This window comes from Oncorhynchus mykiss, chromosome 22 (assembly GCF_013265735.2).
Source record: "Oncorhynchus mykiss isolate Arlee chromosome 22, USDA_OmykA_1.1, whole genome shotgun sequence".
Lineage (NCBI taxonomy): Eukaryota > Metazoa > Chordata > Actinopteri > Salmoniformes > Salmonidae > Oncorhynchus > Oncorhynchus mykiss.
In genome coordinates, this window is record NC_048586.1 from 41,006,128 (window position 1) to 41,025,926 (window position 19,799).

The following is a 19,799-nucleotide window of genomic DNA, read 5'->3' on the forward strand; positions in this document are numbered from 1 at the left end:
AACAGACCTCAACAACAAGGATGGGCCATTGGTACAAAGCAACATCTGGAAGGAATAACCAGTTAACTGTGAGTTCCCCTGCAGCCACGTTTCCAAGTCACGACAACATCTAACAGTCTATTAGGCTGTCCTGCCCTACTCTACTCTACTCTACTCTACTCTACTCTACTCTACTCTACTCTACTCTACTCTACTCTACTCTACTCTACTCTACTCTACTCTACTCTGCCATGTCCTGCTCTGCCCTGGTCTGCTGTCCTGCCCTGCTGTCCTGCCCTGCTCTACTCTACTCTACTCTGCTCTGCTCTACTCTGCTCTGCCCTACTCTGCCATGTCCTGCTCTGCCATGTCCTGCTGTCCTGTTCTGCCCTGCTCTGCTCTGCCCTGTCCCGCTCTGCTCTGCCCTGTCCCGCTCTGTTCTGCCCTGTCCCGCTCTGTTCTGCCCTGTCCCGCTCTGTTCTGCCCTGTCCTGTCCCGCTCTGCCCTGTCCTGCTCTGTCCTGTCCTACCCTGCCCTGTCCTGTCCTGCTCTGTCCTGTCCTGCTCTGCTCTGTCCTGTCCTGCTCTGTCCTGTCCTGTCCTGTCCTGTCCTGTCCTGCCCGCCCTGTCCTGTCCTGCCCTCCCCTGCCTGAGAATGCTCTCTCTTTCTCCCAGCACTGACTGACTCGAAACACTGTTACAAAACAATCCTACTAAATCTCCAGCCAATTCATTGCTGTTTCCACCATTCACACACCACTGACCGATGACGCAATAGGGCGAAGGGAGTGACTAACAAAACTCCCGGGGCAAATCATAACTAGTAATGGTGTGTGTCACATTGGCAGTATGTTAAGCGTATGTGTGTGAGGAGAGAGGCTGCAGCCCGCCTGCTAACACCAGCTTTTCAAGCACAGCTCTGTGTGTATATTATAGTGTGTTCAGCCTGAGGACACTGTAATAATGACAAGCTGACGGGAAGCATTTCAGCGGCTGCCAACAATTTCCTCAGAATTTAGCAATGTCTGTTACAGAGTGTGATTACGCTTCTGGTCCCTCCCCTGACACACCGTCAAGCAAGTACAGACGGTTTCTTTACACGCACGCATACACACACACGCACACACACACGCACGCATACACACACACGCAGCTAAATGCTAGTGATGCACACGTCTGTACTCGCACACATGCGAGTACAGACGTGTGCGAGTACAGACGTGTGCGAAAGCCAGAGCCTGCAGAAGAAAGCAAGCCCATGAGAATGTCAGAGTCCAGAATGTAGTAGAAACAAGAGTATAACATGAAATCCCAGGCAGCGGTAACACCTGTGCCTGTGAAATAAAGCTGACCCTGGACTTAGGACCCAGGTGACAGTAAGCAGAGTACGCCAAGACAGGTGCACTTTGTGTTGATTTGTCTGCCTGTCATTTCAGTGAGCCGTTGGTAATGGAGGGAAAGGAAGAGCTGTAGTAGTGAAGCTGTATGACCTGTAGGCAGTGAGGAGAGACATTAAGGATGGTTCAAAGGCTGTGTGCCCTTTGTCTCTCTGTCTCTCCCATCTCTCTCTCCCTCTCCCCCTGTCCCTACCTCCCTTATTCTCTCTATTTCCCACCCTCTCTCACCTGCCCCCTGCCTCCCTCCCTCTCTCTCTCTCTTTCCCTCCCTCCCTCTCTCTCTCTTTCCCTTCCCTCCCATATTATTTTTGACTATATATCGTATCGTGATATAAGTTTTGCGCTAGCTGCCTGTACCTGGACCACAACTCCAGGATTTTTCCTTCACAGCTTGTTCTCCATCTTTTTAAATAGGGAACAAATTAGTTTTCAGAACTTTTATTTCCATGACTGATCAAAATGTGTGTTTTCTCATGGCTATTTCTTGTCCCTCTGCAGCAGACATATGGTGAGCAATATGTTCGGGACATCGAACCGCAATAAAATCACAGTATCGAACCGCAATAGATATAGAACGCTGATAATCACAATACATATCTAAAATCGGCACCTAAGTATGGTGATAACATCGTATCGTGAGGTCCCTGGCAATTCCCAGCCCTGGTCAGAAAAGGGCGGCACACAAGTGATTTTGATTGGCTGTTTGACGACTTTGTTTTACCAAAGTCGGTTTTGGTAAAAAGACCAAATCACCTGGAATTCATCAAAAAATGTGATTCATTTAGGAAATCTGTTCCCCAAATATTCCCACGAATAACAAAAATTATAATCAAGGTATGAAATGATTGTCATTTTCAAATACAATCTCTTTTTGAGCTTAGTTGTGGTCAATTTGCAGTGTACAAATGATTATAATTATGTTCTGGCCCCCCGACCATCCGCTCCGACAACAATCGTTCCGCGGCTGAATCTAGTTAGCTAGCCCTGCTGTAGATGGTCCAGTGGATTACAGCAGACAAAGAAGACACTGCTGCAACATGGGGGTGGCGAGGCAGCATTAACACTACAACCACTACAGCAGTCATTTTCACTGCTCATTATTTTATTTCTCTGCCATTTTTTAAGTCATGCCCCCCTCCATCATTGACTTTTCTTAAAAACGTCTATATAACACACTGTCGTTGTCCGAATCTTAATATCAAACATAACTGGAGTTATAACTAGTTTTAGGAGGGCATGTCATTTAAATAGTTTCCCCTGTTGCCTCTCCACCTCTCGACAGTAGGTCACGATCCGCTCATTTTCCCGACAGAGCCTGCTCCCCTCTTCTGCCTACAGTAGGGCCTGCTCCGTTCCTTCTGCCTACAGTAGGGCCTGCTCCTCTCCTTCTGCCTACAGTAGGGCCTGCTCCGTTCCTTCTGCCTACAGTAGGGCCTGCTCCTCTCCTTCTGCCTACAGTAGGGCCTGCTCCTCTCCTTCTGCCTACAGTAGGGCCTGCTCCTCTCCTTCTGCCTACAGTAGGGCCTGCTCCTCTCCTTCTGCCTACAGTAGGGCCTGCTCCTCTCCTTCTGCCTTCAGTTGGGCCTGCTCCGTTCCTTCTCCAGACAGTAGGGCCTGCTCCGCTCCTTCTCCAGACAGTAGGGCCTGCTCCACTCCTTCTCCAGACAGTAGGGCCTGCTCCTCTCCTTCTTCAGACAGTAGGGCCTGCTCCGCTCCTTCTCCAGACAGTAGGGCCTGCTCCTCTCCTTCTTCAGACAGTAGGGCCTGCTCCGCTCCTTCTCCAGACAGTAGGGCCTGCTCCTCTCCTGCTTCACACAGTAGGGCCTGCTCCTCTCCTGCTTCACACAGTAGGGCCTGCTCCTCTCCTGCTTCACACAGTAGGGCCTGCTCCTCTCCTGCTTCACACAGTAGGGCCTGCTCCTCTCCTTCTCCAGACAGTAGGGCCTGCTCCTCTCCTGCTTCAGACAGTAGGGCCTGCTTCAGGCCAAATACATTTAAACTCAGTTTTTCACAATTCTTGACCTTTAATCCTAGTAAAATTCCCAGTTGTAGGTCAGTTAGGATCACCACTTTATTTTAAGAATGTGAAATGTCAGAATAATAGTAGAGAGAATGATTTATTTCAGATTTGATTTCTTTCATCACATTCCCAGTGGGTCAGAAGTTTACATACACTCAATTAGTATTTGGTAGCATTGCCTTTAAATAGTTTATCTTGGGTCAAATGTTTCAGGTAGCCTTCCACAAGCTTTCCACAATAAGTTGGGTGAATTTGGGCCCATTCCTCCTGACAGAGCTGGTGTAACTGAGTCAGGATTGTAGGCCTCCTTGCTCGCACACGCTTTTTCAATTCTGCCCACAAATTTTCTATAGGATTGAGGTCAGGGCTTTGTGATGGCCACTTTAATACCTTGACTTTGCTTGGGGTCATTGTCCATTTGGAAGACCCATTTGAGACCAAGCTTTAACTTCCTGACTGATGTCTTGAGATGTTGCTTCAACATATCCACATAATTTTCCTCCCTCATGATGCCATCTATTTTATGAAGTGCACCAGTCCCTCCTGCAGCAAAGCACCCCCACACCATGATGCTGCCACCCTCGTGCTTCAAGGTTGGGATGGTGTTCTTCGGCTTGCAAGCATCCCCTTTTTCCTCCAAACATAACAATGGTCATTATGGCCAAACAGTTCTATTTTTGTTTCATCAGACCAGAGGATATTTCTCCAAAAAGTACGACCCATGTGCAGTTGCAAACTGTAGTCTGGCTTTTTTTAATGGCGGTTTTGGAGCAGTGGCTTCTTCCTTGCTGAGCGGCCTTTCAGGTTAGGTCGATATAGGACTTGTTTTACTGTGGATATAGATAATTTTGTACCTGTTTCCTTCAGTATCTTCACAAGGTCCTTTGCTGTTGTTCTGGGATTGATTTGCACTTTTCACACCAAAGTACATTAATCTCTAGGAGACAGTACACGTCTCCTTCCTGAGCGATATGACGGCTGCGTGGTCCAATGGTGTTTATACTTGCGTACTATTGTTTGTACAGATGAACATGGTACCTTAGGCGTTCGGAAATTGAACCAGACTTGAGGAAGTCTACAATTATTTTTCTGAGGTCTTGGCTGATTTTCGATTTCCCCATGATGTCAAGCAAATAGGCACTGAGTTTGAAGGTAGGCCTTGAAATACATCCACAGGTACACCTCCAATTGACTCAAATTATGTCAATTAGCCTATCAGAAGCTTCTAAAGCCATGACATCATTTTCTGTAATTTTCCAAGCTGTTTAAAGGCACAGTCAACTTAGTGTATGTAAACTTCTGACCCACTGGAATTGTGATACAGTGAGTTATAAGTACAATAATCTGTCTGTAAACAATTGTTGGAAAAATTACTTGTGTCATGCACAAAGTAGATGTCCTAACCGACTTGCTAAAACTATAGTTTGTTAACAAGAAATTTGTGGAGTGGTTGAAAAACAAGTTTTAATGACTTCAACCTAAGTGTATGTTAACTTCCGACTTCAACTGTAATTACCACATGCTGAATGGCTTTTAAAATCTGGGAAAATTCCCACATCGGCAGCAGGTGAGCAAATGTTGGGAATGTGGTGATGAGGCTTGTGGAACCTGACATTGGCAAATGGGACAAATGACACAGTGGACAATTTCTTCACTTCATCATCATTAGCGAATAAGTTGCTTGCAAAGAAAACAAATCTGTCTGGCACCACGAACAAAGTGAATCGGGAGCTTCTCCCTCTGTGCAAAATAAAGGATCTGCACAGACGTTGTAGTCCACAACGGTGCTGAAGAATGACAAGATGACGGGAGGACTGGAGACTATTACACACTACAACCAAACAAAGTTATGTCAAAAGTGTGTCAAGCAAGTGAAAGGTATGAAAACTGTGTCAACTGTCAGGACAAGGGATAACAGCTAAGTCAACTGTTAGGACAAGGGATAACAGCTAAGTCAACTGTTAGGACAAGGGATAACAGCTAAGTCAACTGTTAGGACAAGGGATAACAGCTAAGTCAACTGTTAGGACAAGGGATAACAGCTAAGTCAACTGTTAGGACAAGGGATAACAGCTAAGTCAACTGTTAGGACAAGGGATAACAGCTAAGTCAACTGTTAGGACAAGGAATAACAGCTAAGTCAACTGTTAGGACAAGGGATAACAGCTAAGTCAACTGTCAGGACAAGGGATAACAGCTAAGTCAACTGTTAGGACAAGGAATAACAGCTAAGTCAACTGTTAGGACAAGGGATAACAGCTAAGTCAACTGTTAGGACAAGGAATAACAGCTAAGTCAACTGTTAGGATAAGGGATAACAGCTAAGTCAACTGTTAGAACAAGGGATAACAGCTAAGTCAACTGTTAGGACAAGGGATAACAGCTAAGTCAACTGTTAGGACAAGGGATAACAGCTAAGTCAACTGTTAGGACAAGGGATAACAGCTAAGTCAACTGTTAGGACAAGGAATAACAGCTAAATGAAATCCAACTGATGCCATTGAGTGAAGACGCAATAAACAATCACGAGCTGAAAATAATTGACTATTTTTGACAGCTATGCTATCGACATATTCATTATAATGCCATTATTGCTTTTGTGCCGAATTTCACTATTTATCAAGGCCACTTGGTGCTTATAATGATTTTTCAGCTGCTGATGTTTTCATAATTTCACTGTGCATCTTGACCATGCGTCTTGGTGGTTGGGGGTATTTAAAAAATAAAAACAATTGTAAAGACTTTATTTTATAGCTTTTACCGTACTCTAACACATATGCTTTCTGTCTCATGGTTGTAACAAAAGGTATTCCACAAATAAAATGTTTTGAACTCTCGAGTTTGTGTTTTTTTATGCGTTTTTGTATTTAAATATAGCCTTCTAACATGAACGAATGGAAATGATATTGTAATATAATAAAAAATAAAAAACTATTCTAAAATTACCCAAGACCTTCATAAACGCAACCAAATGATTATTTTTGCGATAGTATATATGAAAAGTATTCATTCCACTGTTAGAATGTCGCAGCCAGAATGACTACTAATCAGCTTGAAGGGGGTTCCTTAGAGGCCCAGTGGTTCTAGTGTTAATGAAAATATGGCTTGTTATTGATCAAACTCAGGCATGTCTCATTGACCTGCGTGCAGAAAGCCTTTTTATAGCCATAAGGGAAGGTGGAGGAGCAGAGGGAGAAAGCGAGGGAGCAGAGGGAGAAAGCGAGGGAGCAGAGGGAGAAAGCGAGGGAGCAGAGAGAGAAAGCGAGAGAGCAGAGAGAGAAAGCGAGGGAGCAGAGAGAGAAAGCGAGGGAGCAGAGGGAGAAAGCGAGGGAGCAGAGGGAGAAAGCGAGGGAGCCGAGGGAGAAAGCGAGGGAGCAGAGGGAGAAAGCGAGGGAGCAGAAGGAGAAAGCGAGTGAGCAGAGAGAGAAAGCGAGGGAGCAGAGGGAGAAAGTGAGGGAGCAGAGAGAGAAAGCGAGGGAGCAGAGAGAGAAAGCAAGGGAGCAAAAGGAGAAAGCGAGGGAGCAGAGAGAGAAAGCGAGGGAGCAGAGGGAGAAAGCGAAGGAGCAGAGGGAGAAAGCGAAGGAGCAGAGGGAGAAAGCGAGGGAGCAGAGGGAGAAAGCGAGGGAGCAGAGGGAGAAAGCGAGGGAGCAGAGAGAGCGTGCATTATTTATCGACCCTCCCCCTCTCCTCTCCGAACGAGCAAACACTTTCCTGTGCTCAGTGTTTTGTGGTGCGGGCGATGACAAGTGGGCGAGAACCACACACACGCGCACACTTAATTGCCCTCTTCAATCCGCCTCTCATGATTATCAGGCACTGTACTTGCTTAGGACGCCCATACTGAGAAAGGACCACTCATCCTAGCTAGGCCTAACCAGCCGTCCTTCTATCAGCCTCTAACATAACCCGTTACACCGATTCTGAGACAGGTTCATGTACCGCATGTCGATCGGTCTTCTAACTATTATAACACTAATGCAGGAGTGGACATTGGTTCTAAAATCAGCACTGATGCTCTTATGTCAGAGAAGTGGGTCTCATTGTGAAGAGAGGTCGAGTGCCCTTTGGTTCAGGAGCCTCAAAAAGGGGTCGGCGTGACCTCTAAACTTATAGATAATCCACACCAAACCACTCACTTCTATGATTAACAGTGGTAAACAGTGTTAAATAACACAAACAATATTTTGGGTGAACAACTATTTCATTTTGTCGTTATAACAAGGTTGGTAACAACATGTGGAAATGTGTTGCAGCTCAAATCGACTACAAAACCCACAATACAAAGCTCTTTCTCTGTGCTGGCTGACTAGCTGGCTAGCTAGCAAACGTAGCAACACACAATAACACCAAAGTCAATATCAGTATGTAAAGTAGCTAGCTAGCTGTAAAAAAGCACCTAAACAAACGGCACTATTAATTTAGGAGCCTCTCATCGAGTTCAACTTGCAGTTCGTCTCGAGTGCAGAGTACGTTGCTATAGCAACACGGGCCCTTTCCCACATTTCCCACAGACACATTGCGAGATAATACTTGAAGGAGAAACTGAGTTGAATCATTTGGTACACAGTTTAGATTGGGCACATCTAAGTGAAATCTATACTTTGTCATGTCAATATAAAAACAGATGAATGTGTTCTAGACAAGTTTGACCATACTTAGCTGATTTGGGGATCTGGAAGCAGGTAATTGTTTTAAAAGTGTTAGTGTGTTTCCACCCCCACCCATCTCCAGTAACAAGAACCATGCGTCTGTGACCCGTTTTAACATGATTTCCTGACTTAACAGATGGACCAAAAATATAGATTTTACCCACTGATAGAACATACATTACCAGTCAAAAGTTTAGATACACCTACTCATTCAGGGGTTTTTCTTTATTTGTACTATTTTATACATTGTAGAATAATAGTGAAGACATTCTCTCAACCAACTTCATGAGGTAGTCACCTGGAATGCATTTAAATTAACAGGTGTGCCTTGTTAAAAGTTAATTTGTTTGAGCCAATCAGATGTCTTGCGACAAGGTAGCGGTGGTATACATAAGATAGCCCTATTTGGTGAAAGACCAAGTCCATATACCACCCACCACTGCGACCTGTATGCTCTAGTCGGCTGGCCCTCGCTACATATTCGTTGCCAAGCCCACTGGCTCCAGGTCATCTACAAGTCCATGCTAGGTAAAGCTCCGCCTTATCTCAGTTCACTGGTCACGATGGCAACACCCACCCGTAGCACGCGCTCCAGCAGGTGTATCTCACTGATCATCCCTAAAGCCAACACCTCATTTGGCCGCCTTTCGTTCCAGTTCTCTGCTGCCTGTGACTGGAACGAATTGCAAAAATCGCTGAAGTTGGAGACTTTTATCTCCCTCACCAACTTCAAACATCTGCTATCTGAGCAGCTAACCGATCGCTGCAGCTGTACATAGTCTATCGGTAAATAGCCCACCCAATTTACCTACCTCATCCCCATACTGTTTATATTTATTTACTTTTCTGCACTCCAGTATCTCTACCTGTACATGACCATCTGATAATTTATCACTCCAGTGTTAATCTACAAAATTGTAATTATTCGCCTACCTCCTCATGCCTTTATTTTCTACTGTGTTATTGACTTGTTAATTGTTTACTCCATGTGTAACTCTATGTTGTCTGTTCACACGGCTATGCTTTATCATGGCCAGGTCGCAGTTGTAAATGAGAACTTGTTCTCAACTAGCCTACCTGGTTAAATAAAGGTTAAATAAAATAAAATACAAATATTATGGGAAGAACAGCTCAAATAAGCAAAAGAGAAACGACAGTCCATCATCACTTTAAGACATGAAGGTTAGTCAATCAGGAACAAAGTTTTCTTCAAGTGCAGTCGCAAAAACCATCAAGTGCTATGATGAGACTGGCTCTCATGAGGACCACCACAGGAAAGTAAGACCTAGAATTACCTCTGATGCAGAGGATAAGTTCATTAAAGTTACCAGCCTCAGAAATTGCAGGCCAAATAAATGCTTCACAGAGTTCAAGAAACAGACACATCTCAACATCAACTGTTCAGAGGAGACTGTGTGAATCAGGCTTCATGGTCAAATTGCTGCAAAGAAACCCCTACTAAAGGACACCAATAAGAAGAAGAGACTTGCTTGGGCCAAGAAACACGAGCAATGGACATTAGACCGGTTGAAATCTGCCCTTTGGTCTGATGAGTCCAAATTCTAGATTTTTGGTTCCAACCACCGTGTCTTTGTGAGACGCAGAGTAGGTAAACGGGTGATCTCTGCATGTGTGGTTCCCACCATGAAGCATGGAGGTGGTGGTGTGATGGTGTGGGGTTGCTTTGCTGGTGACACTGTGATTTTTTTTAGAATTCAAGGCACACTTAACCAGAATGGCTACCACAGCATGGCTACCACAGCATTCTGCAGCGATACGCCATCCCATCTGGGTTTGCGCTTAGTTTCACTGTCAATTTGTTTTTCAACAGGACAATGACCCAACACACCTCCAGGCTGTGTAAGGGCTATTTGACCAAGAAGGACAGGGATGGAGTGCTGCATCAGATGACCTGGCCTCCACAATCACCCGACCTCAACCCAATTGAGATGGTTTGGGATGAGTTGTACCGCAGAGTGAAGGAAAAGCAGCCAACAAGTGCTCAGAATATATGGGAAAAGCATTCCAGGTGAAGCCGTTTGAAAGAATGCCAAGAGTGTGCAAAGCTGTCAAAGGCAAAAGGTGGCCTCCCGGGTGGCGCAGTGGTTAAGGGCCATCAGGCTCTGTCGTAACCGGCCGCGACCGGGAGGTCCGTGGGGCGACGCACAAATGGCCTAGCGTCGTCCGGGTTAGGGAGGGCTTGGTCGGTAGGGATGTCCTTGTCTCATCGCGCACCAGCGACTCCTGTGGCGGGCCGGGCGCAGTGCGCGCTAACCAAGGTTGCCAGGTGCGCGGTGTATCCTCCGACACATTGGTGCGGCTGGCTTCCGGGTTGGATGCGCGCTGTGTTAAGAAGCAGTACGGCTGGCTGGGTTGTGTATCGGAGGACGCATGACTTTCAACCTTCGTCTCTCCCGAGCCCGTACGGGAGTTGTAGCGATGAGACAAGATAGTAGCTACTACAACAATTGGATACCATGAAATTCGGGAGAAAAGGGGGGTAAAAAATAAATAAAAATAAAATAAAGGCAAAAGGTGGCTACTTTGAAGAATCTAAAATATATTTTGATTTGTTTAAAACTTTTTTGGTTACTACATGATTCCATATGTGCTATTTCATAGTTCTGATGTCTTCACTATTATTCTACAATGTAGAAAATAGTAAAAATAAAGAAAAACCCTTAAATGAGTAGGTGTGCCCAAACTTTTGACTGGTACTGCAGGCTTTCACCTAATTGACAGGAGTTTCATGATTTTTATTTCTGGAAGGTGGATCCCTTTAACTTGAGACTGTTGCTGCTGCAGCTGTGGCACAACCTCAGGAACATCAGAAGGGATGCCTGCCTGCCTATGTAGAAATAGTCAATGAAGATGTTAAAGAACAGCATGGCTCCTCACATCTACTTCCCAGCTCAGACTATGTCCAACATGATACGCTGGCTTGATGTCAACCGGACCATCTGCCAACCGTGTCCGTACATTCATGCCTGTCAACCAAAACTAAAGGCTGTAAAGAGGGACGATAATGTTATGTTGTTATAAACTCAGCAAAAAAAAGAAACGTTATCTCACGGTCAACTGCGTTTATTTTCGCAAACCTAACACGTGTAAATATTTGTATGAACATAAGATTCAACAGTTGAGACATAAACTGAACAAGTTCCACAGACATGTGACTAACTGAAATTGAATAATGTGTCCCCGAACAAAGGGGGGTCAAAATCAAAAGTAACAGTCAGTATCTGGTGTGGCCATCAGCTGCATTAAGTACTGCAGTGCATCTCTTCCTCATGGGCTGCACCAGAATTGCCAGTTTTTGCTGTGAGATGTTACTCCACTCTTCCACCAAGGCACCTGCAAGTTCCCAGACAAGTCTCGGGGGAATGACTCTAGCCCTCACCCTCCGATCCAACAGGTCCCAGACGTGCTCAATGGGATTGAGATTTGGGCTCTTCGCTGGCCATGGCAGAACACTGACATTCCTGTCTTGCAGGAAATCACGCACACAACGAGCAGTATGGCTGGTGGCATTGTCATGCTGGAGGGTCATGCCAGGATGAGCCTGCAGGAAGGGTACCACATGAGGGAGGAGAATGTCTTCCCTGTAACACACAGCATTGAGATTGCCTGCAATGACAACAAGCTCAGTCCGATGATGCTGTGACACACCGCCCCAGACCATGACGGACCTTCCACCACCAAATCGATCCCGAGTAAAGGCCTCGGTGTAACGCTCATTCCTTCGAAGATAAACGTGCATCCGACCATCACCCCTGGTGAGACAAAACCGTGACTTCAGCTACAAGAGCATTAGGCCTGGCTCGCAGTCGGCACTCCAATTCATCCCAAAGGTGTTCGATGGAGTTGAGGTCAGGGTTCTGTGAGGGCCAGTCAAGTTCTTCCACACCGATCCTTGACAAACCATTTCTCTATAGACCTCACTTTGTGCACGGGGGCATTCTCAAGCTGAAACAGGAAAAGGCCTTCCCCAAACTGTTGCCACAAAGTTGGAAGCACAGAATCGTCTAGAATGTCATTGTATGCTGTAGCGTTAAGATTTTGCGTCACTGGAACTAAAGGGGCATGGCCTGAACCATGAAAAACAGCCCCAGACCATTATTCCTCCACCAAACTTTACAGTTGGCACTATGCATTGTAGCAGGTAGTGTTGTGGCAGGTAGTGCAACGTTTGAAAGTTCTCAAACTCTCAGCCAACCAACAGCACAAGCTCAAGTACAGTAAGCATATACAACCCATAGCTACTGATCTGTCTCATACAGCAGTACTTCTCTCACAGCATGCCGTGATGGAGGAAAAGTTTATGAACGAAGCGGGCCACAGTAAAAACAAAGAGGTGTTGTGTCTACAGCGGCATATCTGTAGCCTCGGTACTAGTCTCTTTACATTATACACTCCCTATACTCCATCCACTGAGGTGAGTCCATGTCATGTGCCAAAGAGACAGGCCTTTCTGCCATCTTCAAATTTGATCCTGATTCGATCACCCTCACAGCTATCCTCCAATCACAACAATTATGCAAATATTGGAACTTATTTTCTCCACAGAACATGTTGGTATCTGGTTGCTAAGCAATTGCAATTTGTTTGTCCAGAAGAAACAGTCTGTCAAAAGTTGTCAAAAGTTACTAGCTCACATCTAAATTCTAAAACGAAACATCCCGCAATTCCAAAAACAAAACATCTTAGTTTTAAGCTTCAAAATACAACTTGCCTAGCGAACAGCTAAATGTTTGTTTTTGAATTTGTTATAAAATTCAAATTTTAGAATTTCCTTGCCACCCCGGCAGCCAAATCGAACGCTCTGCACCTTATTGTGACTTTCTATTGGTAACGACCTATAAAACGTCACAATACGTTCGATTTGGCTGCACTTGAAGAGCATAGAACCACACGTCTGATTATTCTATGCAAAACAATTGCAGACATTTAGCTCCATCATAGTTATACAGCAAGTAACTGTATGCTTTTCATGATCAGTAAATACCAGCCTAACAATATTTAAGAAATAAGGCACAGGGGGGGGTGTGGTATATGGCCAATATACCACAGCTAAGGGCTATTCTTAGTCACAAAGCAAAGCACGACGCAACCCCCCAAGGTGCCTTATTGCTATTATGAACTGGTCACCAACATAAGTAGAGCAGTAAAAATACATGTTTTGTCATACCCGTGGTATACGGTCTGATATAACATAGCTGTCAGCCAATCAGCATTCAGGACTCGAACCACCCAGTTTATAACTCTCATTATACCATGGCATTGTTGAATATTTTTTTCTGATGGTCTTAAAGGGCATTTTAGAGCATGCATTCTTTCCCTATAATATGCACAGAATATCAGCACGGTAATGACGCAAGTCAGTTTGTTTGGTTACCACGGAAACTACATTATCTGGTAAACTTGCTAGCTACTTCAGCAAAAGTTAACTAGCCAAATTGACGTGATCCATCAATCATGTCTGTCAGCAGCAATTGTGATTAAACACTTAAAAACAGTTGAAAAGGGGATGTTCGGTAACTTCGCTAGGTAGGCCTACATTGAATGGAGAAAGGTACATTCGGTCTACTTACCACTATGCTATATGTTTAGCCAACTGTACACAGTTTCTCCCAGTACAGTAGCTTACAAAGTAAACATAATTAGCTAACACTACATTGGCAAATGCACCCTTCTACTGCTAGACGGGCAGAGCCCACAAAGGATGGAAAATAACCTAAACCACTCCTATGTGTCAGGTATAGTTCACTTTTATTTTATATAACTCAAATATCCAGTTAACGGTGGCCAATTTTGGGAGATATCTTGAGGCTACCCTCACATATCAATTGATGTTATCTGATCATGAAAAGCATGCAGTCACACGCTGTATAACTCCGATAGAGCTAAATGTGCGCAATTGTTTTGCATAATAAAAAAATAATCTGAAATGTGTAGTTCTGTCTATGCTCTTCGAGTGGTGATGATATTACAACCAAATAGTTCAAATCTATTTAACAATCCCTTGAAAACGGCACGCAGTTGTCAATGGTTTTAGCGGAGCTGGGAATCGAACACTCTGCACCTTACTGTGACGTTTTATTGATAACGACTTATTGAACTTTGAGATTGCCAAAAGGCCAGTCTCTTTGGGAATGATAAGGAGTAGCATGTTAGCTAAAGAGAATGGTACACAGACTAGCAATATCTGTGGACACTGAATATAGTATATTTAGTGTATATCTCACTGGTCACCCCCAAAGCTAATTCTTCCTTTAGCCGCCTCTCCTTCCAGTTCTCTGCTGCCAATGACTGGAATGAACTGCAAAAATATCTGAAGCTATATATCTCTTACCTCCCTCACTAGCTTTAAGCACCAGCTGTCAGAGCAGCTCACAGATCACTGCACCTGTACATAGCCCATCTGTAAATAGCCCAATCCAACTACCTCATCTCCAATTCTGTATTCATCTTGCTCATTTGCACCCCAGTATCTCTACTTGCACATTCATCTTCTGCACACCCTACCATCCCAGTGTTTAATTGCTATTTGTAATTACTTTGCCACCATGGCCTATTTATTGCCTTACCTCTGGTATCCTACCTCATTTGCACATGCTGTATATAGATGTTTCTACTGTATTATTGATTGTACGTTTGTTTATTCCATGTGTAACTCTGTGTTGTTGTATGTGTCGAACTGCTTTGCTTTATCTTGGCCAGGTCGCAGTTGTAAATGAGAACTTGTTCTCAACTTGCCTACCTGGTTAAATAAAGGTGAAATAAAAATAAAAAATACCTTGCTTGCATCATCCAACCAATACAGATCAAATGCTAGCTACAAGTGAAATTAAAATGAGAACAACACTCATTCATATACAGCAGTTAGCCTATTACAGTTATTGCCTAGCTAGCTACAAGTGAAATTAAAATGAGAACAACACTCATTCATATACAGCAGTTAGCCTATTACAGTTATTGCCTAGCTAGCTACAACTGTTATTGTAACTAAAGGGGGTTTTGTCCATTAGTGCTGTGTGTTGTCATACCTGTGTGGGCACCAGGACTAGCGGGTATGCCAGCTTGTGATGGCGGTACATCCAGAACGAGAAGAGGATGATGGCAGTGATGCCTATGATGGGCACCAGTGAGTACATCAGAGTGGTGAAGACAGGAGGCTTCTGGGTAACCGGGTTCGATGTTGCTATGGAGGGAAAGAGAGAGAAGAGAGGGAGAGAGAAAGATAATTAAATCAATCAATCTAGATTATACCAGGACAAAAGGACTATTATAGGATGTACTCAAAAGAAAGGAGCACTGAAAGGGTTTTGTAAAAATGACGCCACAATAACTTTGCCAAGAATGTGAAAAATAATGACTTATGTGTTGCAGTCTCCGTGTTCATAATATAGAGATTATATGGGCTCAACTTTAGCTGGCTGATGTCATTTTTTATTGAATGCATTTCTAGCTATCTAGCTAAAGCATGTTTGGTTCGACCGGCTCCCATCCTGGCACAGGCCCATTACAGAGCTTCATGAGAGAGAGAGATAAGACTGGATCGCGCCTCGCCGCCAAAGCAGAAGCCCCACCACATAATCACAACATCCACTCGTGTCACCTCTGAGGTGGATTTCCCTTCCTTCGCCTGCCAGCGTGACATCCAGTGTGTGTGTGTGTGTGTGTGTGTGTGTGAGAGAGAGACGGCGTGCCATTGCTTTTCTATGTGGGTGACCTCCGCTGAACTGGCATTAGGTAGCAAAAGAGGGGCACTGTTCATGATGCTGCCTGCCTGCCACAACCCCCCGTGCAGTGCCCCTCCTCCTACCCTCTACCCGTCGCTCCCCTCCCCCTGCCCAGTGCCCCTCCTCCTACCCTCTACCCGTCGCTCCCCTCCCCCTGCCCAGTGCTCCTCCTACCCTCTACCCGTCGCTCCCCTCCCCCTGCCCAGTGCTCCTCCTACCCTCTACCCGTCGCTCCCCTCCCCCTGCCCCTCCTACCCTCTACCCGTCGCTCCCCTCCCCCTGCCCAGTGCTCCATTTTATCTGCAAGCGGGATAACAACCCGGATTAGCCTCTTTGAAATGAAAAACATAGCAGGCCCAAACCCCCATCCTCTCCACCCTGCCGCCTCCTCCCCCCACCCCCTGGCAGGATCACCACACGGCACACGCCACACAGGCATGGAATCGCTCTGGTCAGCAGGTGACGCTCTCTCCCGCTCTTTATCCACTCCAAGAGCCCTGTAAAATCTGGTTTACGGAGAACACGGCCGGAATCACGGAATCCAGATATTAAAACGGAATTCAACAATACTCCAAAATGTATGGAACTAAATGTATGGAACTAAATGTATGGAACTAAATGTATGGAACTAAATGTATGGAACTAAATGTATGGAACTAAATGTATGGAACTAAATGTATGGAACTAAATGTATGGAACTAAATGTATGGAACTAAATGTATGGAACTAAATGTATGGAACTAAATGTATGGAACTAAATGTACTGAAGACTGTAACACAGTTCTGTGTGTATGTGTACAGTTTCCCAAAAACCTAACTACAAAGTAGCCTATGCCTACCTGGCAGAATGATATCATGATTATTTTCATCAATCCAGTGGCTATTTCTTAAGCAAACTCTGCAATCACATGAGTGCTACAGATACATTGCTATCCAAACAACGGTCTCTGGCTGGTGCACAGTTGAATCAAAGGGTAACTGCACCCAAAAATCTAAAAGTATTACATTTTTCCCAAACCTGAAAAGTGGTCTCCGGATGTGGTTTAAGGATTGTTGTTGACTTAGAAAAACAACAAAATTGGACATTCTATTTAAACAGTGTGGCTTTAAGAGCAAAAAAAACAGAAAGAAATGGAAAACTGGAAAACCTAAACAGAGAAAAATGAATTTATAGGACCCTACACTTCTACATGGTCGCTCTCCAAAATAGGCCCTATTGCAAGTTTTATTTTTTTTTTAAAGCAGCTGTGACTGTGTGTGACTATGTGACTGTGTATGCTGCCTCTGTCGCTCGATTCCATAGTCAGGCTCCGACCTAGCCTTTTGTTCCAAATATCCAGGGCATTCCACATCTAGTTCGTCGCTGCTGCAAATTCATGTCCACGTTCAGTTGCATAAGCGGAGGGAACAAGGCCCTTCCCCCACACCAACGCTTCAATACATCCTATTTGGTAACCTTTATCTGACCTCCACTGCAAAGAACACACTGATTTTCCCCATGAATTAACAAGACTATTCTGAAAAGGGCATTTCTGTTCATTGTTAAGCAACAATAGGAGTTTCCCAACCACAACATTAAGACATTTTTGAACACTGATTAGATGTTTCTTTTCATTATACTTTACTGAGGAGGTATTAAAAAAATATTAAAACAGACGTTCTTTAAAAAAAAGAAATTTTACAACAATTTCGAGAAGAATGTAGCCAGGACCAAGAAATTCCAGAACCAAGGTACATTAAGGAAGCTGATGTCAGTGTGCCCCTGCCCAGCTAGCTAAACCTCCTCTGACTGAGTCACTGCATTCCTCCTCCTGCTGAGAGGATGTTTAGCAGTGAGGCCCGTTAGCTCAACAGGGATAATGAGGATAGACCAGCCCCTTTAATCTGAAAAACACAGCGATCCCTGAGGAATGACACACAAGCAGCCACACAGGACACGGTCCGACACGCAATGGCACACACTTCCTAGACCTGGGCATACCAACATAAAACCACACCACAGCAGAACGTTCAGCGTTACGTAATGGGAGAAAATTTACGGATTGGGTTATTTATTGTGTCGTTAATAATGAGACAAAAAGTCGCATTTCGGATTTCAGCATAACAGATTCTTCAGTTCATATGGTGTTACACACACACACACACACACAGACACATGCACACGTGCACGCACAGACAAACCCAGAACTTACTCTGAACAGCTTGTGTGTTGTCGGGGGTGTAGACAAACTTGTCATTACACATGTTTCCTTCACAGCAGCAGAAAAACACGTCTGGGCTTTCTTTCTTCTCCACACATTCAGTACTGAAAAACAAGTGCGAGACGATGCGGTCAGTGTCACAATCATGTTGGAAAGACCACACTTTTGTCATTTATTTGGTTTCTTTGTGTTACAATTGTATACCAAAAAAAAAAAAGAAGCTTTTCTTTCAGAATTTGAGAACTATCCTTGAGTTTCAGACCGGGGCGATACAGGTATAGGATGTAAAAAAACAACTCAAGTTCAAGTGCTTGGCCCTTATGATGCTGTAGTTCATGTTGTTGTAGGTACAGTATGTTACTTCCTGTAAACAACTTTATTATTTTGTGTTTCACCAAGTTGGGTGGGAAGGAAAAAAAACTTAATGTAGAATTATTTTCTGACAAACTTACATTCCATGGCAGTTAAACGACATCAAAGCAACACTCCGTTCTCTGAACTGAACTGTGGCGCGGTCAGAGTTAGCTGCCGCGCGGCGCGGTCAGAGTTAGCTGCCGCGCGGCGCGGTCAGAGTTAGCTGCCGCGCGGCGCGGTCAGAGTTAGCTGTTGCTCTACATTTAGTAATAACATGGAAGCACGCCACACTTGAAAAATACATGGATCCGGTTGCTGCAGGTGGGAGCTGTTGCTGCAGTTGGGAGGTAAAGGGGTTCAACGGCATGTTAAGACAAGAGGACCAGGTAACTCAGCCTTTCTGGGCCTGGGCTCTCGCACGCTATAAAATTAAATGTTTCGGGTAATGCTAGGCTAGCTGACATGCTGCATGGGTAGCTGAGAAGATATCACAATACGGTGGAATGGATTTGTGTGTATTGTTGTGAATTGCTAGATACTACAGCACTGTTGGAGCTAGCAACACAAGCATTTCTCTACACCTGCAATAACATTAGCTAAATATGTGTATGTGACAAATAAAATGTGATTTGGATGGAGAGCAAAGCTTACAAGAAACAGCATGGTAACTGAAGAGAGGCTCAAAACACAAGACCCTTATTAGTGAGGAAAAATAAAAGATCTCTCTATCTCAGTCTGTTCTGGCTCAGAGGGCAATATGCAAACATCTAGGCCTAGCCTGTTTCAAAAAAACATTGCAGGTCTTAAATCACTTGAGAAGAAGCTCAATTTCTTATCACAGTAGTGTAGCTGTTAGAACAAGTTGAGACGGCTGATGCTGCCATTTTAAAACAGTTGGCAATGAACCAGAGCGGTGTTCAAATACCCATACTAACATACTGTATATTACATACTTAATGAGTATATACTACATACTATTAGTTCATTTTAGTATAATGTAAACAAAAGGTATCCTTTCAGTTGAGAGTACTAGCGCGTCGCCTGTCTACCGGAAGTGGATGCTGTTGCTATGCAACCTCTTGCTAGCTTGTTAGCATAACAAATTACTAGCTAGACATTTTACGACTTCGGTGTGTTCGTAAATTCAATCTGGAGTGCGCTCTGGGAGTTCGTAAATTCAGAGCGGTTGTCAGACTGTCCGTTCGTAAATTAAGAGCGTATTGCTCTCGGAGCGCACGTCAATGGACGCTTTGGCCGTGGAGTAGGGTTGATCAGAGCATGCTGACCTCACAACGGCAGTCAAGCACCCAAGCTAACGTTGGAAAGCTTGCTAGCTACTTCCAGACACAAATGAAAGAACACCCCACTCTGACCATTTTACTCACCCCTAGCAGAGCTGGTTAGGCTGTTTTCATGTTATCCAGAACGTTGGTGACTGTAACTGCGCTGCTGGAAACA

General features: G+C 44.5%; 1 protein-coding gene across 1 annotated transcript in view; it reads right to left on the bottom strand.

Moving 5' to 3' along the window:
* The window catches only part of LOC110501883 (activin receptor type-2A), a 58,573-nt gene that overhangs the window by 13,213 nt on the left and 25,561 nt on the right, over positions 1–19,799 (bottom strand). Inside the window, exons 3-4 of the mRNA XM_021579736.2 lie at positions 17,979–18,091; positions 15,091–15,245 (exon numbers count right to left, since the gene is read on the bottom strand). Of these exons, the coding sequence (XP_021435411.2) occupies positions 15,091–15,245; positions 17,979–18,091 (268 nt within the window). The remainder of the gene's footprint in view (positions 1–15,090; positions 15,246–17,978; positions 18,092–19,799) is intronic.